General features: G+C 47.9%; 1 protein-coding gene across 9 annotated transcripts in view; it reads left to right on the top strand.

The window, feature by feature from the left end:
* Positions 1-17,034, top strand: part of SVIL (supervillin) — a 213,392-nt gene extending 196,358 nt beyond the window's left edge. For all 9 annotated transcript variants that reach the window (XM_036022710.1, XM_036022716.1, XM_028508244.2 and 6 more), the window contains 9 exons: positions 3,169-3,320; positions 5,807-5,912; positions 6,542-6,749; positions 8,251-8,384; positions 10,250-10,405; positions 11,954-12,097; positions 13,571-13,695; positions 15,810-15,965; positions 16,063-17,034. In XM_036022710.1, the coding sequence (XP_035878603.1) occupies positions 3,169-3,320; positions 5,807-5,912; positions 6,542-6,749; positions 8,251-8,384; positions 10,250-10,405; positions 11,954-12,097; positions 13,571-13,695; positions 15,810-15,965; positions 16,063-16,149 (1,268 nt within the window). In that variant the 3' untranslated portion in view covers positions 16,150-17,034. The remainder of the gene's footprint in view (positions 1-3,168; positions 3,321-5,806; positions 5,913-6,541; positions 6,750-8,250; positions 8,385-10,249; positions 10,406-11,953; positions 12,098-13,570; positions 13,696-15,809; positions 15,966-16,062) is intronic.
* The last annotated feature ends 9,464 nt before the right edge of the window (positions 17,035-26,498 follow it).

The raw sequence follows: 26,498 nt of genomic DNA, 5'->3' as shown, positions 1-26,498 counted from the left end.
TGACAGCATAATGACTGCATTTAATGTGAAGACGAGATAACGTGGACTCACCCAGAACAGTAGCGACTCCCACGAGTCACTGCTGTAGGTTTAAGCTCCTGGATGTGACGCAGAGTTGGCCGACCGGAGTAGTAATCTGTGCTGCTGGTTGGCCATAAAAACAAGAACAGGGAATTTGGTGGGAAGATACTACTAGTAACCTTTGGGGTTGTGAAACAGGGAACTTTAAGGAACAGCCTTAGAAGACATACATAGTTCTTGTTCTTAAAATGCACAGGAAACCGCACGTTTTATAAATGGAGACCAAGGGGCTCTGCAGTGTAAAATGGAGTCATTTCCTTACCTTAGCTGTCAGTTATAAAAATGAGGTAACAGCAAATGAATGAATGAATGAGTGAATGAAATTTAAATGAATTAGCAGGTAAACCTAAGGTTCGAGGTCTTCATAGATGATTTACTTGGATGCCCCTAAGAAATAATGCTTTGAGCCAGGCAAATATGTTCTGTATTTCTTCCCAATAGACAATGTGTTCATCTCACAGCCAGATCCAGCAGTATCTGTATGGGCAAAGCTATAAGTTTGAAGAAGTCCAGCTTCAGAGAATTCAGTTAGAGTGAGGAGCACTCAGATTCCAGACCGCCTCCTGGGAGCAGAAAGCACAGACCAGTGGTGTTTGCAGTCACACCGTGGTCCTCATGGAAGCACTGGCCCCTTGGCAACTGCTAGTCCAGCCCCTCGTCACTCACACCCAACAAGGCCTGGGCCAGCAGACAGGCCTGAACCAGGGGCTCAGGATGTGCTGGGACTGGCTCCGCAGAAAGCAGCGGCTGTAGAGGCGGTACCATCATCTTCGTGGTTTACGCCAGCCTTCCCACATAGGCATGCAGACAGGCTAGCTCCTTGGGCTCTACAAAAGAGAGACTAGAAGCCTGGGTGGGCCAGTGTCCTGCCCTAGTGACCACCTCAGAGGCTGCAGGGCATGGCTTGTGGCCCTGAAGGTCAGGAAACAAGCTTCGTGAGGTACCCAATGACACTGGGTCAGGCCACTCTGAAGCGTGATAAAGGTCAAGTTCCTTCAATCAGGCAGTCAGTAAATGGGGTTCTGCATCAGACCACTTGCCCATGAGGAGGACTTCATACTTTGGTTCTCTATTACTCCTGAACACAACTGCTACTAACGGTATCACTTTTGAAAGTATTTTGATAGCATCAACACTTTAAATTAGGCATTTGATCAGACTATAATAATTATACTCCAGAAGTTCTTACTAATAAAAGCTTAATCTTTGCTAAAATTAAAAATAAATGAATGAGTTAAAAATTAAGTTGTATATAGGAGTACATTTGGGTATGATGAATAAAATTGCAAAGAAACAGTGAAAAGTTTGTTTAACAAAATATTTTTAAAGAAATACAATTCTATTTTAGATAGATACACTCAAGTCCATTTTAGAGTGCTGGGGTGTAACACAGTGGCTGTTCGGCACGACTGCGCATTTACACAATGTGCTTACGTGTCAGCAAACCCTAAGGCAGGTGTCAACTGCCATGATCCATGTTAAACAGCTTTTCCCAAAAATCTAGTTAACCCGACTAAATTTCACTCCACTGAAGATCACTAATCAAAAGCAGACCTTTGTTCCCATCTACACCAGTGTAAATTTCAATCGAGGGGCTTCCAGGGTCATCGTGGGCATCCACAGTCCGCTCGCTGGCGGCTGCTGCCTCTCTGTGCCCGCGCAGAACAGACACCAGGGCCCGGCCAGTTCAGGGTACAGCAGGTGGCACTGAACACCGTGCTTCGTCGGAGTGCTTTACGAATTATAATCATTTTTGAAAACTGCTGTAGAGTCCTTTGCTAGCAGGCAAAAAAAAAAAAGCAAATAAATATGGCTTCTGACCTTTTCAGAACTTAAATGAGCTTTCTTTTTATGTTCAAATCTCAAGACAGCTGTGATTTGGTACATGGGATGGGTGCTGAGGAAAATTAAAGAAATACGCAACAGAATCCAATTATTGTCATTAATTTTTAAGGTGTGTGGTGGGTGTTAAAACCACCTGTATTCTCCCATTGCTGACTGGGCCCCTGGCCATTGGAATCCAGAGCTTGGTCTCCTGACCTTACTCCAGCCTCCACTCAGCCACCTCTGCAGAAAGGCCTTCCTCCCTCAGGCAGTCCCATGAGCACTCACCCTGCCCCCGCCCGCTTCCCGCATCACTACTGCTGTCTCCAAAGCACCTTGCTTGTCTGTCTGTTTATTAGAACGAAAGCAGGGAAGTTGTCTGTCCCACTCATCCTTGCAGCCCCAGTATCCTAGAGTTTCCTGGCACATAGTAGGTGCTCAATAAATATTTGCTGAACAAATGGACAAGGGGAATTTGAAGTGAGATCTCTTCCTAAAGGTAGTGATTTTGAGGTCTGAAATACTGTCTAAATTGACCACTTGACCAATTAACTTTCTGTGACTACTTTTCAGTGAGATCGGCTTTCTGTGGGCTGCTAATAGGTCTCGAATGTCTGCGATGTGCCAGACACGGAGAATAACCGGCACTTAATCCTGGCTATAGCCCTGGTGACAGATATTATTTAAATCCCAGATTACTGTATGAAAGTGATACGTCAGCAGTTCATCTCATCCATTTCTGACAGAACGTTGAGGGTTCAGAGTGGTTTTTTTTTTACTAGAATAGTTTTAACAGACTAAAATTTTTCCTTTGTGCTTAAAGCTGGCCCAGCTGTTGTTTTCAGTATCTTTTCTCCACCAGCTAATCGGTGCCAGAGAGTGGTATAATACGGAAAGTGCGCCTGCCTCTTTGGGAGCCGTGGGCCCTGCTCTGGCAGCCACCGCTTTCTCGGTCACAGTTGGAGTGTCTGCCGCCTTCCCCTAGGATGACAGGTGTCATCGTAGGGTATCAGGAGGGCCCTTCAGTCACTTCTCTCCTGCTTGGAGTTTCAGGATCAGTTAGTTGGAAGAAGGTGGTTTCCCTCTTGTCCTGCAACGTGATTTACTTTCCTTCCAGTGAGGAAGGATTTCTCCCCAGCCCTGTGGTCCGAAAGCTGCTTCTTTCCTGTTTGTCCTCACGGAGGCTGAGGAGAGAGCTGTGAACCTGCTCTTCCTTTGTCTTACCTACTACTCACGTGCCCTCGCTGTTGTGTGTGTTTGCAGTGGGGAGCCGGCAGAAGGGCGAGCATGCTGTGAGGGTGGCCGGCAAAGAGAGGTGCGTGTACTTCTTCTGGCAAGGCCGGCAGTCGACCGTGAGCGAGAAGGGCACATCAGCTCTGATGACCGTGGAGCTGGATGAAGAGAGGGGTGCCCAGGTACGTCCTGCAGAGTGCTGCACCAGAAAGGAAAGAGGTGCCCTTTCCGGGAGCCCTAGCATGTAGCCCGGTCCCCAAGGGACCCAATTCGGATGGACAGAGACAACTCACTCAACACACTTTCAGTCCAGGGCCCATTTCTCCGGACTTCAGGCTGCACCTCACGCTTCTCCCCCTCCCCACCCCTCCACCACTGGGCCAGGAAGGCCCACCTGTTGTAACATGATCTGTAACAAAATGTTGCATCTGCAAATAGCGATTCCACAAAGCAAGGACTGAGAGCCAATGAGTGTTTTTCAAAGGTTTCCACTTAACTAATCATCAAGGAATTGCAAATAAAACAAAGAGGTGCTCTTTTCCACTTTGAAACTGGGCGGGGTTTTGTCTGAAGACTGAGACCCGGGCTGCCCAGGGCTGTGTGGGATGAGACCCCTACGCGCTGCCGATGGGAGCGTAACTTGAAACAGCCATCCTGAAAAACAGTTTTGGCTCAAGATCCCTAAAATGCTCATACAGTTTGATTAGTTATTCCACTTGCACCAATATACCCTAAGGACATATTAGAGATTAATATAAAAATGCATATTTCCAACATCTGTATTCTTCAGAGTAGGCTCCTGAGTGATTTTTTCCAGAACAGGCCAGATCACGTCACCCCCTTGCCGTCACCACACTGGGCCAGCAGTCTCAGCGGCCTCCCCCTGGCCCAGCAGCACCTCACAGGCGGCCCGGTGCATCCCTCCAGCCTCGCCTGTTCTTGTGCAGGCCCTGGCCGCTCCGGGCTTCCTGCTGCTCCTCAGACACGCCTGTTCCGCCTACCCAGGGCCTTTGCACTTCCCTGGATCTGCGTGTAACGCTTACCACATATAATTCAGGTTTATGTTCCAAAGTGTTATTTTTTAAAATATTGTTTTTACACAATGAAGCTTACTTTTTGTATAGATTTTATTTATTTATATTTAGAGAGGGGGAGAAAGGGAGAAAGAGAAGGAGAGAAGCGTCAATATGTGGTTGCCTCTCACGTGGCCCCCACTGGGGACCATGTGCCCTAACTGGGAATTGAACCTACAACCCTTTGGTTCGCAGCCTGCACTCAATCCACCAAACTACACCATCCAGGGCCAAAGTGGTGTTTTTTTCATAGCACTTCCCACTATGTGAAACTGAAGCTACATAGTCGTTTTGTTTACTTATTTATTATCTGTCTCCCGGCGCACACAGGAAAGAGACGACGTCTGTCCTGGTCTTCATCATCATAACAGCCCCAGAGCCAGCATAACAATGGGCAGATACTGCTACCCAAAACCAAGATTTTGTAAACTTTTTAGTGTTCAGGTTGTCTGCGCCTCAGCTTCCATCCTTCAGTACCAGTAATCCAGAGCTGCCCCTGGGGTGTTTGGGAAACGGGACACCAGGTGCAGATATCTCTACTCTCTTGGATGAACAGTTAACGATCGCAGGAGAGGAGAGAACAAAGAATTTTCCCCAGAAACAGAGCAACGCTCATCAGCCTTCCAGGCTCCCAAGGCCCCGCCCTCCTCTGCTGTGGACTGCATTTACCAGTGGTTGTTAGTCACCGTAGCGTTTCATCGATTCCTGCTAACGGGTCATTTCAGTGCCCTTTTCTTTGTTGTTGTTGTGTGTGTGTGTGTGTGTGTGTGTGTGTGTGGGTGTGAGGGCTGTGAATGAATGCCCTCCGAGTTTTGAGCCTTAATCTTTCTAGTTGGAGCATTTCATTTTTTGTCACGCCAACAGATGGAAAATCACTTTAGGCATATAAAACACTACCGCAGAATGGCACTTCATTATGCAAAATGGGCCCTGAGATTGATAAACTAATTCGTGGTGAGAAATGCTTCCTACCAGACTTCCAGCCTCAATAAACAATTTCCTCTTTAAGGGAAGATGCCTTGCCAAAGTGAGAGTGAGCTGACTCACCCCTAGCATCATCGTCATCCTGGGGCAGCTAACACCTGATGGAAGAGAGTGCGTCAGCAGCAGCGAGGGCAGCCTGTGGGTGGGGGCGCGGGCTCTGCAATTGGGCTCTTGGAAAGGTTACAAAAGAGGCAGTTCTTTCCCCCCAGACTCACTCGGCGATTAGTCATTCTCCCTGCCTGGAGGTGCACTTTGTTAAAAATGTGCTTAAATCAGTCAAGTTACATCTGTACCGTGAAATACCATTTAAATATCAAAATCCACGTTTTAAAAAAATGTTCAACAACAGACTTCAAGTGAGAAAAATCAGGGTAGAAGGCAACACAACACAACAATCCTATTTTTGTTTGGAAAATATATATACCTGAAAAATACTTTGAAAGGAAAGCTATATGCTAGAATTTTGAAGTAGTTCTCTCTAGATAATGGTATGGTCACCGGCTTTGGCTTGTGTTTCTGACACGTTTTCAGGATTCCCGCACAGGGATTAGAGTTCGTGTGCCCCTGGAACACCGGTGCGGGTTGCTTACGTGAGTGTGTTTGCCTTGAAGGTCCAGGTGCTCCAGGGCAAGGAGCCGCCCTGCTTCCTGCAGTGCTTCCAGGGCGGGATGGTGGTGCACTCCGGCAGGCGGGAAGAGGAGGAAGAAAATGCGCAAAGTGAGTCACTTTTACTGGTGGAGTCAGATTTTTGTTCCTCTCCTGGAAGGTATTTTTGTTGGCGTGGGGGTTGTTAAGTCTCTCTTCACCTGGCCCTGGCTTCACCACCGAAAGCCTTCTAATGTCTGACTCATACAGCAGCTTTTGGGCATCTCACAATCCGCCCTCCTGTGGGGTGGACCTGGGCTCCAGCATCACCTGCTGGAGGCTGGCAGATTCCTTCACCTTGAAGGGAACCCTCACAGCAACTCTGTCTCTTTTTAGGAGGAAAAAAAACGGTGGATCTTCTATTATTAATTATGAGATTTTTATTGGCCAGAACCAAAAACAAAAACAAAAGGACCTTAGCTTTAGGGGTCTTTAAAATGTGCCTGTTCTACGACTTACTTGGCTTTGATAACTTTAGTGAAAATGATTTCCCTGCATCAAGAACTGGGTGCCCTGCTCCGAACTCGGAAAGGATTTGTGTTTGGGGCGTGGGTGAGATGGCCACAGGGCCTCAGGCTCCACCTTCCCCTCAGGGCCAGGCTCCACCTTCCCCGTGTTTGCTGCTGACTACTGAGCAGGGACCTGGGATGCCTCCTGGTGCAGCACACCTCCTAACCCTGTGTCGCTGGTGCCCCCTGCAGGCGAGTGGAGGCTGTACTGTGTGCGAGGAGAAGTGCCTGTGGAAGGAAATTTGCTGGAAGTGGCCTGCCACTGTAGTAGCTTGAGGTCCAGGACGTCCATGGTTGTCCTCAACGTAAATAAAGCCCTCATTTACCTGTGGCACGGATGCAAAGCCCAAGCCCACACGAAGGAGGTTGGAAGGACTGCAGCAAATAAAATCAAAGAACAGTGAGTGTTGCTGGTGTGAGAGCTTCTGGAAGGGCTGCCTGTCCGGGGTGCAGGCTGAGGCCAGAGGGTGCCCAGGGCTCCTCGTGGATATCCTAGTGTGCGTGCAGCGACTTCACCAAGGCTACTTATTACCATGGTCAGGGCCTCCGACACTCCAAGTAGATCTGACACGTCTCAGCCAAAACGCCAGCTTGAGGGCTTTCCCCACCTTTTGAGGATTTACCTGCCTCATAAAAGGCAGAGTGAAGGATGAGGGAAAGCACCCCAACAAGTACTTTAATTTCTTCATAGATGTGACTCAGCCATTGAATTACGAGCCTAATGTCCTTTGTAACTTAAACAGCAAATTTCAAATATCTTCTTGAAGTTCAGAGTTTTAATTTTGTCCGAACACTGGAATGTTAAAAGGCATTTAGCTAATGAAAACTTTGGTACAATACAAGTCGTCCCTTCCTTAGAGAAAGACTGTGTTTTCGTGTACTCGAAGGCGGGCCCCTGGGGTGGTTCTCAGACCCCGCACAGCAGGCGTAGAGTCTTGTTCCTGCCCAGCGGTGCCAACCTGGATCTCATAGGCAGAGAAAACACACCGCGCTGCAGCAGGAAGTGAGGCCCCGGGGGTGGGCTGCCCCAGCCAGGCTCATGCCTGGAGTCAGGCTGCAGCTGGGCTCCCTTTCCCAGCAGCCTGAGCCTTCCAGCAGCTGTAGAAATCCCAGTGTCCCAGTCATTCAGGAGGTGCCCAGCGTTTCCTCCTTGAGAACTGGGAGGGCCTAGGTGACATCTCTACAGTAAAAATAAGGAGTTTCCCAGGGCCACAACACACCGCCAAAGCGCAGTCCGGTAAAATCCATTCTCTGGGCATCAGGACAGTGCAAGGTGGGCCTGCTTTCCCTGTGACTGCTCAAAACCCGACTGCCACACAGAGAGAGCAGAGAGGAGAAGGAAGGCAAGCGACCTTTCAACATGCAGATAGCTGTGAAGCCTGATCTTTCATCTCTAACATTGTCCTGAGGGCCAGCGAGTGGGGAGGGATGATAAATGACGTTCCCTGAGGCATCCAAAGACATTCATGACCCATCGGATTTTTTGCTTGGACCCTTGAGAAAAAAACAAAACAACAAAGAACTCATTCATTCAACAGGAATTCCCGAGTGCCTGCTTGGTGCCAAGCACAGATTTAGGGACTAGGGGCTTGCCAGTGAGCAAACCCAAGCCTCTGTCTGCACAAAGTGTATGTTCCAGCAGGGGAGGACCAGGAATAGTAAATATGTATATTATATGTACAAATGCATATCATGTTCCTTACATATTATAAGTAATTGTACACTGCTCTCTAAGGGGGAAGCCAATCCCTTTCTCACAGAGCATGTCTTTACTCATTAGCAAGAACTATTTTAGTGAAAAGGTAGAAGAGAGAGGTTAGCTCACCTGTAGGTTCAGTCTTGAATAACTGTGTGCCGTTGGCACTTGCAAAGCCTGACAACAACGACTGGTGTCCATGCAGGTGCCCCCTGGAAGCGGGGCTGCACAGCAGCAGCAAAGTGACCATACACGAGTGCGACGAAGGCTCCGAGCCCCTGGGATTCTGGGACGCGTTAGGAAGGAGGGACAGGAAAGCCTACGACTGCATGCTCCAAGGTAAGCCCCAGTTCTGTAGCTGCTGTTCACTCATTTATTCAACACGTATTTATTGAGCACCTACTATATACAACACCCGATGAATTAAACCTAGGCTAGGTCCTCATGGACCTACAACCCAATAAGGCTAAAAAATATGTGTGGCCAATTATAACACCAAATAAAAATTTTATGTGTCACGAAAGAGGTACAAGTGAAGGAGGTTGAAAGTTAAAAAGGAAGAAAAAAACATTACTACCACAAGGAAAAATCAGACCCAGCTCCACAGAGACAAGGTGTTTACATGGAGCTGGAGGCAGCTATGGCTTGAGAGGAGGGAGGGAGAGAGAAGATTCTAGGAAACCAGATAAGCAACAACACAGTGTGAACCTGTGGAACAAGGTGCTTTCAGTGCGGCCAGCTTCCCGGGCGCAGGCAAGGAGTGGAGTTTCACTTAGAGAGTGTATCAGTTTGTATTTAAATGCACAACATACTCAATGCGTAAAGATCGACTTAAATGCAGATTGACATAAGAAGAAAAGCTAACAATTATTAAGCAGCTAGTCAGCCAGTATGATTCAGACACTAAGCACCTGAAAGACATTAACTCATTTAATTCTTACGATCTGACACTCGGCGTCTCCTGCTGAGGAGGAACTGAAGCACAGAGAGGCGAGTCGACTTTCCCAAGTCGGACAGCGGTGCAGTGGACACACAGCACCTCTGTTACACATCCTCTGCATTTTTATAATTTTACATCGTTCTTTCACATAGTCAACACTATGATGGAGAGTGTTTAAAAATACAGAGAAGTTAAAAAAGAAAAGTCACTTATAACCACATCTCTCAAAGATAACCAGAATTAACATTGCTCTATGTTATACGTACATATATTTTTAAAAATAAAATTTGGATAGCATTATACATATGGTTTTATAACCTGTGGTTTTCCTTTAATTTATCATGGACAACTCTGCAAGTTGTTAACATTTAGACTTTAATAGCTGTAGGGTATTCCATGAATGTTCTATAATATATGACATTTTCTATATAACCTCGCTCTGATAGTTGGAGACATGAGATATTTCCATTTTTTTCTATTCTATAGTGATGCAGTTGTGAACAATTTTTAAAATAATGATCTGCATCCATTCCTAGGTAAGGTAAATTCCTAGATATGGAACTGCTCTGTTCAACTAATACAAATCTTATAGTTCATAGCCAAATCGCCAAGTGTACCAACAGAACACTGGCACGAGGTTCATCCTCCCCAGCAGGATACAAAGGTGTGCATTTCCCAGCCTGGTCACAGAGTCAGCACGTCACCTTCCCCACTTTGCCAGTGCTGCTGGGGAAAATGCTACCTAAGGACCATTCCCAATCAATGGCTTAAAATTAGGAGTATCGTTAAACGCTTTTGACATTAATTTTTTATTTGTGTAAAAATTATATTAGAGATATTTGTATTTCTACTTTGATGAATGTTTTATTTGTGCTTTATTGCACATTTCTTACTGAGATATTCATCTTTTCACTATATTCCTTGATATACTAGAGACATTAGCAAGTTTCCTTATTTCCCATTTTTTCACTTACCTTTTCATTTTCTTTGTTGGTTTTGGGTTTTTGTTTGTTTGGGTTTTTGGGGGTTTTTTGCAATGTAATTTTTATTTCTATGTTGTCAGTGCATAAATCTCTTCTCATTTGATTACTTCTTTTGCAATTATGATTAAAAAGGACTTCCCTGCCTCCAAGTTCAGATAAACACTACCTATTTTTAATACTACTTATTTGATTATTTCTTGTTTTGTATGAGTTTTCCAATCCCTCTGAAATTTCCTTTGGTGCATATTTTGTTTTTAACTTTGTTCTCTTTTCTTTCCAAGATCCTGGAAATTTTAACTTCACACCCCGCCTGTTCATCCTCAGCAGTTCCTCTGGGGATTTCTCAGCCACAGAGTTCATGTACCCTGCCCGGGACCCCTCAGTGGTCAATGCCATGCCCTTCCTGCAGGAAGACCTGTACAGTGCACCACAGCCAGGTACGGCCCCTGAGGATAGAGGTCGGGCTGAGTGGCAGAAGATACACCATCCAAAAAACCTTTTTATTTCCCTTGTGCATTCATTAGGCAGTTTTTATTTGTCAAATACACTGCCAGAACATTTTTTAAAATATTATCGCATTTAATCTTCACACCTATCCCAGAAGAAAAGGGGCGTCAGCCTCACATTAGAAGAAACTGAGGCTCAGTGACTTAAGTCACCCTAGCGCATCTGATAGGAGTGAGTTGAGCACAGCAGTGTCAGGCCTGGCGTGTCTGTCGCTGCCCCAGCCTTCCCTCAGTCGTTCTGCATTGTGGTCCACAGTTGTCTGCCCTGGTCCCGCCATCCTATTTTCATTCAAGACAGAAGAAGGGGGTAGGGGAAAGGCCAGTGATAGCCTTGTCTCTCCCTTTCATCAGATAAAGCAAAAGCTTTCCCTGAAGCCCCCAGCAGACTTTCACCTGCATCCCTCTGGCCAGAGCTCCGTCACAGAGCCACCCCAGCTGCAAGGGAGCCTGGGAAAGCAAGTGGCCAAGAAGCAGGGCATTGCGAGTATCTGCGGAATTAGGCAAAGGACAGTACCCACTGTACCAAGGCTGCACAGCTGAGCCATGGCCTTGCCCGGGTCTTCTAATCCCAAGGTCGGGCCTGCTTCCCCTGGACCACCACCTGAAGACAGAACCTGTGTGCTCTTGCTCTGGTTGGGCCAGTCACAGTCCCTGGAGACAGGGCTGTGTGTACAGACCCTCCTCCCCTCCCTGGACTCAGCCTAAGGGGATGGCCACCCCTCTCCCTCAGCAAGAGCCTGGAGCCACAGCCAGAACCTCACCTGTCACTGGCAGCCTAGGTCACCACCGTAAAAGCACAATTGGCACACAGGTCATACCGTGGGCTATATTAGCAAGTATCTTAAAAAGGGAGGCTGCTACCCACCCTGCTCATTCTATGGCTCAGGATGTTATTAACCTCCACTTGGCTTTTCAAGTGTGTGGTTTTTACAGAATGCTGAAATGTGTGCTAGGACCCAGGGCAAGCTGAGCTAAAGTGAGAACCCCTTTACCACGTGGAGTAAGAGTAGGCTGCTTGTTTGATGATGAGATAAGGTAAGGAGCATGATTTTTAGAGCCCACTTTTCTCTAAAAGAGCCATGGACTTCACACCACTGGCAAAGCATTCATACACGGGCTTGAATGTCAGGGAGGTGTAGGGCGAGCATGAAGACTCTCCAGTTTTTCACACATTTTAGAGATACTTGCCCCTGCACTCAGCACCCTGAGGATGCGTGGTTGAGGAAGGGCCACGGGAGAGGAACCTGGAGGAGAGGTGAGGAGATGAGGAGAGGGAAGGAAGGAGGCCCACATCATTGGCACCTCCTCTCTCTTTCCTAATTTAATGTTTGAAGGACCCTCCCTTTGCCCCTGGATTTAAGTGCTGCAGGATTCTGCCCCCGACGAAGGCAGCCAGGGGGGAAGGCACCAGTTAGATTTGGGGAGACGGGCGGCATCCATGAAGAGGCTTGATTGTCTGGTCTGTCCTCGCCCTCACAGCGCTCTTCCTGGTTGACAATCACCATGAGGTGTACCTCTGGCAAGGCTGGTGGCCCATCGAGAACAAGATCACCGGTTCCGCCCGCATTCGCTGGGCCTCCGACCGAAAGAGCGCCATGGAGACCGTGCTCCAGTACTGCCGGGGTGAGGCATCTGCAGGGCTGGGCTGACAGGCGGCCCTGAACCCCCCAGTACAGCAACGACCGGCGTCCCTTCAGAAGCTGGCGCCAGCGGCTCTCTTCAGACTTGGTCAGAGACCCTGCCCAGCCGTACAGCCAGCCTCAACGCAGCCTGGCAGACAGTGACAAAACCAATGTTCTCTTTGACTTTTCAGGATTATTAATTTTCAGATTAGTGTATTGCCAGCTGCCAGCATGAATAAGATTTCATTTTTCTTTTTTCTATTATAAAGCCATTTAATTTGTTACCCTGGAGGTTGAAAGCTGTCCCTTGAACCGCTGACCCTTGAACAACAAGGTTTGAGCTGCGTGAGTCCAGCTGTACACAGATTTTTTTCAGTAAATATACAGTCAGCCCTCCATATCCGTGGGTTTCATATCCAGGGATTCAGCCAACTGCGATCAACAAGTATTTTCAGTCTGCAGGCGGGAGTCTGCGGGTGTGGAGTGGAGGGCTGACTGTGTGCATTGTTCTACACACTCTGCACAGGGGACTTGGGCATCCACGGATGTTGGTATCTGTCGGGGGTGGGGGGTTGTCCTGGAATCAATACTCTGTGGATACCAATGTATGACTAAGTTCTGGGGGGAGTCCAAAGTTATGCATAGATTTTTGACTGCATAGGGTGCTGGTGCCCCTAAAACCCCATGTTGTTGAGGGTTGCATATGTTGTAGAACACCCTGGACTGGTTAAAACCCTCTGCACTCAGGATTAATCTCCCTGGGGAGAGGCTGCATGTGCACAGTGTCCACAGTGGGGGCGTGGAGAGCTCCCCACAGGTAGGAAAGCCAATGGCCAACCACTCATTTTTGGCAAGATACCGAAAAGGAAAGATCTGTAGTCAGTTCATGGTTTTTTTACTATGCTGTCCACCTAAAATTTATGAGCTTCTGTGTAAACTGACGATGCCAGTAATTCATTTCTTATCTGAATTTTAAAGGTTTTATTGATTAGTTTACGGTCACTAGGTATACAATGCATTCTGTTCTTGAAAATCTGTTTAGTAATAAAATAACTTTCCAAACTCCCCACCAAATGTTCAAGATACAGTAGCTTATAAAATGCCGCCTTAGCTGTTTAGTTCTCTTTGAGCTTAACGCTGCATGAGGAATACATCTGCCGGTGAGTGCGGAAGGAGGGACGCATCCTGCCCGCCGAGAGAGGCTTCCTGCCGCCCCAGGCCCCAGACACACTTTGTCAGGTTCAGAAAGTATAGAGTCAGGTGCATTACATGCAGTTTTGTGCAGAGTCGTATGCCTAAAGTGAACATTATGTAAACATCTCCCATGCGTTGTTTAGAACTACGCGTAACTTCCACTTTAAGCACGCAGTCAGGAGATCCGAGCAGAGAGGAAAGGTTTCGAGGGAAGTCAGAGGCAGACAGGGTCTCCGGGTCTGGGCCTGCTGACACTCACTCCCCTTCCGTGTAACCGCAGGAAAAAGTATCAAGAAGCCGCCGCCTAAATCTTACCTGATCCACGCGGGCCTGGAGCCCCTGACATTCACGAACATGTTTCCCAGCTGGGAGCACAGAGAGGACATCGCCGAGATCACAGAAACGGTGAGCACACTGTCGTCCCTCGGAAGGGGGCTCCGCTCCTTCTGGACCATGGGTGGACTTTCCCGAGGGAATTGCATTTTCAGCATGCGAACATGTCTTTTCATTTATGACGTGTTATTGACAAGCCTATGTAGAATTAGCATAGGAAGAGGAAAAGTCTAAGGAAGGAGAAATCAATTAAAGTATTTTGGTAATTTTCTACACATAGTACTCAGGCCCAAAAACCAAAAAGCAAAGGTGAATTTCATGACTTTGAAAATATTCATAAATAAAAGCCACTGCCGCTTCACTCTCAAGGCCCACATGAGGCACAGCAGAGTCCTCGTGTTTCAGGCATGGGCCTGTGTTAAGGGAGACACAGATAACTCCGTGACGAATTAGCCTGTGAGGGTAACTCAGTGAATGAATGTTATGAATCACTCCTGATAAGGCACTGCTCACTAACTCATTAATATTCCTTTATGAGACTACCTGGTATTACCATGAGGCATTTATCAGAATCATTGTTGCCAAAAATATTATGAACTAGAATGTTATCATTTCCAACTGCACAGAAAAATAGGAAGCTTCCTGCAACTACATAGAATTTCTTGATTTATGGGTTTTTCACGTTGCTAGGAACAGCAGTTCCGAGAGTGTTTTTGGTTTGGTGAGTAACAGGTCTGTAGGTCTGTACGTTTTGGTTTTCTCCCTGTGTAGGAGGGCTGCTTTTAGTGAGTGGAGAGGGGGTGGAGAGGCATGAACGCATTTTATAGGAAGTCTGATAAGTTTAAAGAAGAGTTCACTGCCACTTAACAACAGAGGGAGCCTGTTTCCGAGTGCGAGCATCACCGCCAGTCCTACCCCTCTGCGGCCGAACGGACTTCACGGGCACAGGGAGGGCTCAGGCAGCCTGCCATCCAACATCGTCAGTGAGGGGGCTCTGTTCTCGATAGATAAATATGTGATCCACAGGACTACAGAACTCCGGGGAATAGGAGCACTGTCGCTGCGGTCTAAGTTCAAGGCCGTAAATCATGTCACTCTCCATCACTGGGGCTGGCAATGGGCTGTTCACTGTCCTGTGCAGGCCCTCGGGCTTTCGGCCAGTGAGCAGCTGGCTTCCCACGTCGACAAGTTGTAATAATAATGAACATTCACTGAGAGCTAGCTCTGCACCAGGCACTGCTCCAAGCACTTTACATCGATTTCTCCATCAATTTTCACCACAGTCCATTAAGAGTCATCGTATTATTATCCCCATTTTACCGGTGAAGGAGCTGAGGCACACAAAGAGGAAGCAGCCCGCCCCGGGTCTCAGGCCAGCTCCGAACCCCACGTCCTGACAGCTCGTCTATATACTGGATATCGCTGCCCTGCTGGCCATTCATCCCCCCACCCGCCCACTAGGAAGGCAGTCAATCTGGGATTCCCTTTAACAGAGGAAGACAGTTTACCTGAATAAATTAAAAGGCACAAAAGGGGGAAAAGGTACAGAGAATAAGTAGCATAGATGGTAGGTAGAAAATAGGGGGGGGGTAAGAATAGTATGGGAAAGGTAGAAGCTACAAAACTTATGACTCATGGACATGAACTAAAGTGGGGGAATGTGGTGGGAGAGGGTGTGCAGGGTGGAGGGGAGTGAAGGGGAGGAAATGGGACAACTGTAATAGCATAATCAATAAACTATATTTTTTTAAAAAGATTTAAAATAAAAGGCACACAGTGATTTTTTAAGAAAATTCTTGATTCAACCCTGGCATATTCTAGATGAATTTTCTGTTTTTAAATATTGTTATACTGACATCATTATTTGGATGTTTCTGGTGCTTAGACTTCAAATTTAATAATCTTATGTAATAATTCCCTCATAGGGTAGTCCCTAACCTTTCCTTCTGAGGTAGCCCAGAGGCAGGACTTGTGGAACAGTTAGGGGTGAGACGGTAGCTACCGCCGTGGGGAGCACAGGGAGCTCTGAGCAACTCCTTCCCACTGGAGAGCCCTGTTCCCCCTGAGGGAGCGTCCCTGGGCCCGGGCTGCGGGCTGCAGACTGCACAGGGCTGTGTGCTTGCAGGCACATGGCAGAGTGTGTTCGGGTGTGAGACACGGTTCTTTCTGCCCCTCCTCTTCTCTAGGATACGGAAGTCTCAAATCAGATCACCCTTGTGGAAGACGTGCTAGCCAAGCTCTGTAAAACCATTTACCCACTGGCTGATCTCCTCGCCAGGCCACTGCCCGAGGGCGTTGACCCTCTAAAGCTTGAGATTTATCTCACTGATGAAGACTTCGAGGTAAGTGTTTCCTCAGATGGTATACCAACTAAACCACACGCTGGGCGGGTGTGGGTCTTCTTACTCGGCCGCTGAGCTTCTCTCCTGAACCCTCCAGTTTGCACTAGACATGACGAGAGAGGAGTACAGTGCACTGCCCGCCTGGAAGCAGGTGAACCTGAAGAAAGCGAAAGGTCTGTTCTGAGCTCGGACAAGCTGGCGGAACCTCGGCTGTCACTTTCAGTACCGTTGGACCAGGAAAATGGATATTTTTTGGACTGGTATTTTTAAAAATATTTTTTAATCAGAGTTTTCAAAACCTGAAGTCATCAGCTCTACTGCTTGTCCTGGAGCTGTGTATTCTGTAAATGTTTAAGAGAACTCTACAGGAACTCTTTCCGCGATTCAGCAGGCCATGTCAGTGAGAGCCCCCCCCCCCCAGGGGCGCCTCGGCGGCCGCTCCTCCGCAGCAGCCGCAGCACTGCCCTCCTGCTCCAGCTAAGCGTTGCCTATTTTTTTTAAGCAGTTCTCTTTATAAAGTGTTATTTTGATAGTTTGTGGATTCTAAAATATATATATTTATATAAACACCATATAAATCCAATATGTATTTAACAAAGCGATATGTATTCATTCACTGTTAAGATTTTGGGGGATGTCAAAATAATGTTAAAAGGTAGATGGGGTTGTTTCTGTGGCATTAGCTCTGCCCCCACTACGGATAGTCACCGTGTTCAGAAGTGGCTCTCCAGCATTAGGTCTCACTTGTTCTGAGTGCTGCTTCCGGTGCTAAAAGGAACAGAAAATGTGCACTTCCTGGCTCGGAATTTGTGCGAATTCACCTTTCTACCTTGATGTCTCCCCAAAATGTATAGTGCCTTGTTTTTATGTACAGTTTATATACATAAAAATTCGCCCTGCCTTTTTTGATGATGGTTTGGAACATTATCTACAATTTTACTCTAAAATAGTAGAAATAAAAAAATCTCAATTTCTAATATCTGTTGTAAACATTAAACATGTCATCTTGTGATCCAGGACTCCAAAATAAAAGCTTTGGAATAAACATAGCAATTAATTGATTCATTCACATTGAATTCCAAGCATGTTCCTTTCTGAGAAATATTTTTTTTGCAAATGTTAACCTAGTACCAATATTTCACCATTAAATAGTATCTGCTCTTTTAATTTAGTTTAGGGCAAGATTTTGGACAAGGTCATAGGACTACATAGACAGATATTCAACTGATAAAATTCAAAATACTATGTTAAAGAAATATTTTTGCAAATCATCCGTTAACAGAATCTCTTCACCCTAAAACTATATCTACATCTACAGTCCAACTCTATCTACATCTCAAAATCAAGATCTGAGTGCCTTTTTAAATACTGAATATATAAGGTATTTAGAACACTTCCAGTGAGCCAGAAAACTCCTCCCAGGCTCAGAGGTTGTTAATGTCCCACGTCCATTGTTTGAACAAATTTTACAGGCCTGCTATCAGTTGTTACTGCTCCCCCCACAACTTTGTTTTAATTTTAACATATTGAATAGCATTCGCCTTAAACATCATCACGTACTTGTGTACCTGTACCGCGCGCGGGACTGTGGCCCCTTCCTGGTCCCATACTTTATGACTATATGATATTGGGCAGTCACTGAGCTTTCCACTGTATTTTCTTAAAAGAGAGAGAGAGAGAGAGTCAACTCTCCTCCCCTGCCCACATCACGGGATTGACTCTTGGTGAGAATCGAGGGGAAGCTCCTTGAGTATTATCAAGTCCTAGGTACCTGCTACTGCTGTTTTTGTAATTGTAGCTGATCTAGGGGAGACAGCAGTAGAGTCACACATCTAGAAACTAAAACAAAACAAAGAAACAAATGTAGGAGGGAAAGGAGAGAGAGGAGCTGGGAGTGTATGTCCCGTGGGCAGTCAGCAAGGAGAAGCAGAGAAGGACTCCCAGAGGCAGTAGGGCTACCCGCGGAGTGCCCAAAGGCGAGGCAGGGCTGCCCAGGTCCATTCAAAGAGGTGACCCGGATCCTTTCACACATGGGAAGTGACCGGGTTGCTATAAGAGCCTCCAGTGAAGATCCTGACAGAGACGATAGAGAGGTATCATCAGCAATATTATATTTTGTCATAGGAGGCATATATATATATATTAAAAAACAATATATAGATTTCTATACTATCTGCAGGTTCAGGCATCTCCCGTGGGCCTTAGTATGCAGTCAGTCCCCTTGGATAAGGGGCATTGCTGTCTGTGAAATTTCCTGAGAAGACGAAGTCACTCAAAAAGAAAACAGATCATCGGTAGCTGGAAGTAGAAATGGGAGCGAAGGCAGATTGCAAGTAACACAAGGGCACTTTCAGGGGAGATGGGAATTTTTCTAAAACTGGATCATGGCGATGGTTGCGCAACTCTGCAAAAGTGCTAACACTTGTCGAGCTGTGCACTTCCAGAGGCGCATTTCATGGCATGTGTATTATACCTCAAGGAAGCTGTTTTAAAAAATAGTAACACTGATCTATGTGGAAAATGCCAACATTAGCATTATGAAGATGTGTAAATTAGGGTTTGAAAATCATAGATGATGCGACTGATAAGGAAATAATTATCCAGGACACATGTTGAGGCAGGGAGCCTGGCTTTGCTCAGAGACACCGCTGTAGGTGTGGGCGCCCTGCAGTGAGGTTTGCTGGAGCGGAGAGAGGTTGGAACAGACAAGAAAAGTGGGGGTTTGTGGCCAGGGAGCAGAGAGGGTGGCATCAGTGGGTGGAAAGCCAGTCAGAGGAAGCGTGGAGACCGGGGTAAGGGGGACATCTAACTGAGAAAGATCATGGGGCTCAGGCATCCCCCCGGCAATGGAGGAGGATGCGGACCCTGGCCAGATAACAAGGGTAATTGAGGGTGGGGATGTGGGCCTCCCATAGTTGACAAGATTCTTGTTAAAGAATCTGAGGGCTTTTGGAGGACATGCCCCAGGACAGGGCCCAGTTGGGCTCAGAGGAGTCTCTGTCACCACTTCCCAAATGCAAGTATTTCAGTCATTTGATTTATGTTCTTCTAGACTTTTCTTTACATCTATTAATGTGGAGATGTATGCTCATATATTTTTGAAGAGAAAAAAATTGCATTTGTTCTTCAGTGTTAATTTTCCTGTTAACAGTAAGGCTCAGACAGGGGTCCTTGGTGTTTATCTGGGTGTGTGTGACCTTCTGAGGCCACCAAGGGTGCAGCGTGGAGGCCAGATCACCGACCTCCCCTGACTCTGGCGCCCGTCCACATTCCTCACGGGGTGGGCAGCATTGTGCCCAGGCCCAGAAACAGGGTGAGGGCCACATGCTCACAGGCCTTCTTGATGCCAGACCCAGAGCTAAGGGCCAGAATTCCCGAGGCAGGCCCTGTGCAAAGTCTTCCTGGACAGCAGGGCAGTAAGTGGGTGTCCAGAGCACAGTAACAAGTCAGAGGTCAAGGTGATGGTTCAAATGCAAGTCATGGAAATTTTATTCTGTTGGTGTGCCATTTGGCCCAAAGAAAACTTCCTACTTGCCTTGTAAAAATTAAATGCACAAAGGCTGTCAGGGCTGCTTTAGAAGACCTGCAGTGGATGGACTCCACAGGTCAGGGCGGAAAGACGGATTTGTCAGGGGGGAACACCAGAGATTCCGTGTGCCTCTACTCAGGACGTGGATCTGCTGGCATCTGGAGCTTGTATGGAAACACCCCGCAGGTTCCACCATTTGAATGCACAGGGCATAGCGTTGATTCTGGAGGGCGAATAAGGAAGAAAGATGGACAGACCAGCACCCCTCATTTCTAACAATGGACTGGTCCTCTGTTGAGCTTTTGTATTGTGCTGCTGACATTGAAAACAAAGCTCCAGGAGCAAAAAAGAATGCCAGCTGAGGTCCTGGCCAGAGGCATCCCAATCCCTCAGTCTAACCTCCCTCAGAGCGGTGGGAAAAGCCCTTGACACCCGACGCAGTGCAGCTCAGGAAGTCTCTTCGGGGAGATATTGGAACTGACGTGTATGGTCAGGAGATCAACATAAATTGCCTGTGATGAAAGCTCATTGAATGAAGTCCACCTTTACTATCCGAACATCACTTTAGCATCCATCCTGAAATGGTTGTAACAGGGCGTGTTAGCTCCATGAAGTAAACAAATGCTGAATGACAACTGAAGGAGGAGCTGTAAGCCAATACGGAAGCAAAGAAAAGTGACGTGGGACAGGGAGAAGAGGCAGGTACCTGGTGCTTTCTGATTGCTGGTTTCTACAAATGAACGCAAGCAACTAAACAATGCATTTGGGAAGGGTAAGCCATTGCTAGTCAAAGCAGGTACCCCCCCTCCCCTCTCGGCTTCCCTTCCTCTTCCATCTCCACCTGTAGTGGCTCCTGCCCCTGCAAACACCAGTGCTTCGTGTGTTAGAAATCAGGAATCACAGAGGGCTCACTCACGTGGAGCATTGTTTGTCAGGAATGACATTTCAGGTCCTGATGGTGAAGATTTTTTTCTAGAAGTTGGCAGGGTCTTTCCACCAACCAGACCTGCCTGCAGTGGCAGCCACATCACCTGCCCACATGTGTTTCTGGGGCCGCGTGCTATACACGCAGACCTGCCGTGATGGCAGTGGTCCATAAGCATCTGTGTTTACTGCTCATTCACCCCAGTGTGGATGGGTGTGACAAGGTGTAGGCCTGACCAGAAAATGCGCACAAGTCATATCCAGGCTCTGCCCCCACAAGGAGTGAGCATTCCAGGGAGGAGAGAACAAGGGGCATTCACCAGAAACATAAGATGCCATGGGAGTCTCTTATGGATTGAAATGTGCGCTCTTCACCCCTCAGAGAAATCGATATGCTAGAGTTCTAACTCCCACTAACACAGTGTGTGACTTTAGTCAGAGGTAGTCTACAGGAAATCAAGTCAAGTGAGGTCATTAGGGTGGCGATCCTCCAATATGACTAGAGTCCCATAGGGACTCTGTTTGGATCCCTCATTGAATGAAACCTCCCCATTCAATTTGGACACAGAGACAGGCATTTAGATAGGGCAGACAGGATGGGGAGAAGACAGGCAACTATGAAGGGGGACACCCCAAAATGGAATTTATTTATTAAAAAGTTGTGAGTTTATTCTTACACATTTAAACTTCAGTCCCCTTCAAAGCACTGTCCCTTTGATGCAATACACCTATTGAGACATTTTTCCTCCTGCTCAAAACAGTTTTTGAATTCGTCAATGTTGATGTCTTTTAATGCTTCTGCTGTTTTTCGTTTGTTTCTTTCATCTCTTCCACATGGCAAAATGTTTCTCTTTGAGCACTTTTTTTCATCTGGGAAACAAAAAAAAGTCTCTTGGGGCAAGATCAGGTGAATAAGGACGGTGGGGCACAGGGGTCATGCCATTTTTGGTCAAAAACTGCTGAACACTCTGTGTGGTGTGGGCCGGTGCACTTCTAAATCACCCATCATGAAATGGGCAAATAAATGTGTTGTAAGAGTCTTCAAAAAAAATTCATTGAAGCCAAACACAGCCTCTCACAGCAACGCCAGCTGATATACTGATACAGATGGGTTCCTAGAACACTCATCTAGCTGTAGAAGCCTATACTAGAAGGGGCCCACCCCCCCAGAAGATAACCTGGGATTTTTTGGGTCCCCCCATCGTACAAGCCAAAGAGGGAGACCTTAGAAGAAACCAACCCTACCAATCCCTTGATCTCAGATTTCTAGACTCCAGAACTATGAAGCAATAAATTTCTGTTGTCTTAAGCCATGCAATCTGTGGCACTTTGTTACAGCAGATCTAGGAAACACACAGAGTGCAAAGGAGGGTCTTCTGGTTGGAGGAGGAAGGGTAGGGGGCAATCAAGGTAGCTTCCTGGAGGAAGTGTTATCTGGGTAGGACTGGAATGGTTATAATTTCTCACTGCAGCTAGCATCAGCCCATCAGACAATAGCTCCAAAGGAAAATATTTAATGAAGGACGATGGAGAGGGAGGGTGTGCCAGTCTCCCAGCTGTGGCACGGGCAGGATAAAGGAATAGCGATTACAGCCTCAAGGCTAAAGTGAAGGTGCGATGTGGTTAAAGGAAGTTAGAAGTGGACAGGCTGATTGGTCCAGGGCAAAAGACATTTTCAGGTGAGGGGACGAGCTGGCAACAACATCTGGGACTGACTCCTGGTCTTCAGGATGCATTAGGCCAATGGGCAGCACCCCATCCTCACCGCGACCCAGTGAGTTCATTTTCCCGGCCCTCTGGTCTCATCTCACTGGTTCACCTTACACTGCGGGATCACACGTCTATCTTGCACCTTTATATTCAAATATTAAAAGTGTTGGCTCTATTCAGTCCCTTTCTAGTCTACTCTTCATACAAATTTTTTTCCGATATCTCCAGCAGATAGTACGGTCTGCCATGGGGAACGCTAGTCTAGGGTTTTCTACCCAATGGGGCCATTGTTGCAGAAACGTCTTGATGACGAGATGACCCGGCCAAGTGCTGGGTGCAGGATGGTCCCCAGATTCGGTCTTCTGCACTCCCTCTGAGTGTGATGATTACTGAGTTATGGAGATCAATGAACATCCCCTCCCCCGGGTCTCCCATAGGAGGGCCTGAGGAAGGGAGGGAAAGGAATCCCACTCCCAGTCCTGTGCCAGCATTCTCCAAACGATTCCATCCACGAAGCAGTCCTGTGAGGTGCTCGTTGTCCCCATTGCAGAGGTGGTAACCTCAGAGGTCAAGTTTCTGACCCATCTTCCCACCTCTAGCACATGGCAGAGATTGACTTTCACTTTACCTCTGCTTCCCCTCTAATCTGCCTCCACCACATGGCTGAAAAGAAAGAGCACTAGTTTTCATGATTTCCGACCCAAAGTTCTGCTCTTTCATTAAGAAGGTCCCCCACTCCCCACCGTCATTGATGTGTGAGGCTGAGATTACTGGAGGGGCTGCTGGCATGTAACAGGGAGGTGGGGGGAGGATTGCACAAGGAAAGCGCAGGCTCCCGTCACTCAGACTCCCAGTGCCCACACTGCCACTTATAGCTGTTGGGCTTGAGCAAGTTCCCTAACCTCTCTGTGTCTCCGCCTCACTCACATCTGTCAAGTGGGGTGGGTACTATCAGCACCCACCCCGCACAAGGTGGTGTGAAATGGCAGGATGTGGGTGAAGCACTGAGCTGCCCCAGAGTAGTTGTTCCATAGCGTAGGAAGGTCAGCCGGACCAGGGGCGGAAGTAAGATGGGGGCCCACCGACTCTGGACAGTAGCGGCCTGGGGCACTCAGACTTCCTGGGGCTCGGGCTAGGGGCCAGGACTCCACCAGCAGGACCCAGGGGCGATAGTCTCCAGAGGAACTCAGCAGGGGGTGTGGCATGCTGTCTTGCTCAGGCGGAAGCAACTCTGGCCCATGCATAGGGCTCAGCGCTGTCTTAGGGATCTAAAGCCACGTCACTGACAGCTCCCACTTCATCGTCAGTGTGACTCCAGTGTGTGAAAGGTGGGACATGGGCCAGCTGTCCTCAGGGCCATTCAGGAGGGTCCTCCTGTTCCCGGTGGAACCCTAGAACCTCAGAGAGGCTGTACAGGGCATCATAGACTCCAGCCCCCTTGCCCCTGTCCCGTGGATGGCTCTCTGCTGTTCCCAGTGGTGGGAGGCAGATGGCCATCCTCGCTCCCGACTCCGGCTGCAGAGGGCTTTGCCTCAGTTTAGTTTAGAGCCCTCATGGCCCCAGCCCCACCTGGGCATCTGTGTGGACAGGGCTCCACAGCCAGCAGCTCCTGCTTGAGTGCCCGCTGGGCAGCAGGAAAAGCTGAGTCACCTTGCTCTCTATGAGAAAGGACGCGTAGGCCCAGGGAGTGATTCAGAACCTGTTCCACCATTTGGGGCAACAAATGGAGGGGGTAAAATACTCAGACAGAGCCGTCACACTGCCCTTGAGGGCCTGGGTGGGAGGAATGGCTGGGTGACCAGGGGCCCGAGGAAGAAAGTGCTCGCTGGGAAAACACAGCTTCTAGACAAGTCCCCTGCCATCCACCAGCAGCCTGAGCGCTTCCCCAGCCCCTGCAGTGGTAGGGTTGGGGAGAGATGTCTGCTGTTCATGTCCAAATAGTGCTCTGACAGATTCATGTTAATTTTCAAAATAATTCTGAAATTATGAAACCTGTCGACTACATTCCTCAGCTGGAGAGAAGCCAGGACTCGGATCTGCGACTGGCCCAGGGAACGAGGAAACTAGAGGAGAACCTTGGCGTTCGGCCCACGGTCTGCAGTGCAGGAGCCGTAGGGCCAGCAGGTGACGCTGTTGCTCACCAGCTGAAGCCCAGGAGCCCCGCAGGGGAGCCCCTCCCTGCCATTGCCCTCAGTCATGATGTCAAAAGCAAGCGCCAGTTCCTTGGCAGTGGGATGGGCTAGGACCTGCCTCCTAAGACCCTAGCTGCCCCTGAGTGACCCCAGCTCCACTCCTTAAATTATTTTCAACACAAACAACAGGAGTCCTGTGACTCTGGGAGTGGGATTCCCACCTGCAGCCTCCTTTCGATCTGCCTCTGCTAGGTGCAGGAAATATACTCAGAGGCAAATCCACAGAGGCCAGCGCCAACTGCAGCGATACAAGCACTGAGGAATTACACAATTAAATGAAACTGCCCCGAGGTCAGGGCTTCTGTAGGAGGGTCCTTGCCCCTGTACACACACATTTTTTTTTTTGCCTTCTTTAAATGTCTTTCCTCTGGCAGTTTTGCGATCTATAAAATGAAGGTGCTACCTTTCTTAGAATCAATTGGTTCATGTCAGGAAAGCTCTCTGCAGATGAAAAGCACTACATTCTATTTACCAAATATCTAATTAGCCACACTTGGAGACAATTCATACTCATCTATTAAACTTGCAGAATAACCAGAGAAAATGGCAGGATCAAAAATATAATTTTAAATACAGGTTTTCATAGATTTTGTACCTTTCAAAATCTATAAGAGAGGACTATAAGAGAGAATTTTTGAATTAACATTCCGATTTCTCCCTGTTGCCCAGGGGCCTGAGGAGTCAGCCTCCCTTCTCACGCAGCCCACCGGCTGGGCCGCCGCTGCCCAAGCACCCTCAGCCTGGCCTAGGCCGCCCCTCGGCCACAGCCCAGCGGTGGCGTTAGGGCAGAGTCACGGGAGGGCCCGGTGTCAGGAGGCCTTGCTTACGTGCCCCAAGCTGCTCTCCTTCCTGGCAGGTCACACTATCCGCTCTACCTCAGGCCATTTCCTCACGTCCTATCTGTCACATGCCTGCCCCCTTTCTGCCCTGGCAGGGACTCCATGAGGAGAAATTAGGTCATATGCAAGACATGAGCACTTTCACGTGAAAGACACCAAAGCAGCCCAGAGTTGCAGGTGATTCACAGGCATTTCTAGAGGCTTAGCAGCACACGGCCCAGTTTACGTTCAGGTCAGGGCCCCACACCAGCAGAGACCGTGGTGTCCTCCTGGCATGCAGCAAAATTATTTTATTTCTTGTTCTGCAAAGATTTACTAAGCTTCTGCCACTGGTATAAAGCTATGCTAGAGATGCGTGTTAAAATGGTACAGACGACTGTCTCTTTCTCCCAAGACATAATTTTCAAAAAGTTAAAAACAAAACCTCCCTATGGATATATGGTAATATATTTGGGGTCCTCCAGAAAACAGGCACCAAGAAGGGCAAGACAGGTACTGGGTTAAAGACCAAAGAGAGAAGGAGCAGGAGGAGGCCGGGGCAACCTTTAGATGACAGCAGAAGTCTGACCCCTGAAACAAAGGACGGAGGAGGGTGCAGAAGGAAGAGCCTCCGGCTGACGGGCAGCTCAGGGAACGTTTTGGCCAGTCCATGGGGAGCCCCAGAGCAGAGGTTGCCCTTTTGTGAACATGGACAGAAATGTCCAGGCCCCAGGCCCCTGCTGGGTTGGGTCACTAGCCAGGCCTCACTGTGGCAAGCAGGTGACAGTGGATTGGAAGGCACTGCACCTGGAAGCTGCCCGCTGACCATCCTCCTCACAGCACAGGCCAAAGACTTAACTTGCTAGGTGGGTAATGAGCGGAGCGATGTGATGATAATGTGAGTCCACAAATGCACATACACACCAGCACTTACATGTTTCCGTATACGGAGAGGAGACAGTGGGGAAAGGAGCAGGGGAATCAGATTTCAAAATTACATTCAAACTGGGTCAGGTGCAAATGTTAATAAAAACATTAACGTTTGCAGGAACTCTTTTCTACCAGTCAGAAATCATTTTCCCCTCTACTTGACAAAAATCATTTGCAATTTCTTTGTTTCTTCCAAGTTCACATGTAACTTGAGCATCTTGGCCCTGATCAATAGCAAGCTGTCAGTCAGACAGACGGCTTTCCCTGGAGAGGCCAGCACAGCAGGCAGGGAGCGATGTCCTCACTGGCGTTTGTGCCTCGGGTCCAAGTTTCAGACAACTAGTACCTCCTCAGGGAGTTTCCGTTCTAGGGAAACAGAGGTAGAAGTAAATAGGCAGTTAAAATATCATGTGACAAATGCTACAGCAGG

The sequence above is a fragment of the Phyllostomus discolor genome, chromosome 1 (assembly GCF_004126475.2).
Source record: "Phyllostomus discolor isolate MPI-MPIP mPhyDis1 chromosome 1, mPhyDis1.pri.v3, whole genome shotgun sequence".
Classification (NCBI taxonomy): domain Eukaryota; kingdom Metazoa; phylum Chordata; class Mammalia; order Chiroptera; family Phyllostomidae; genus Phyllostomus; species Phyllostomus discolor.
The sequence above is the reverse complement of the archived record's forward strand: the minus strand, read 5'-3'. Positions and strand labels throughout refer to the sequence as shown.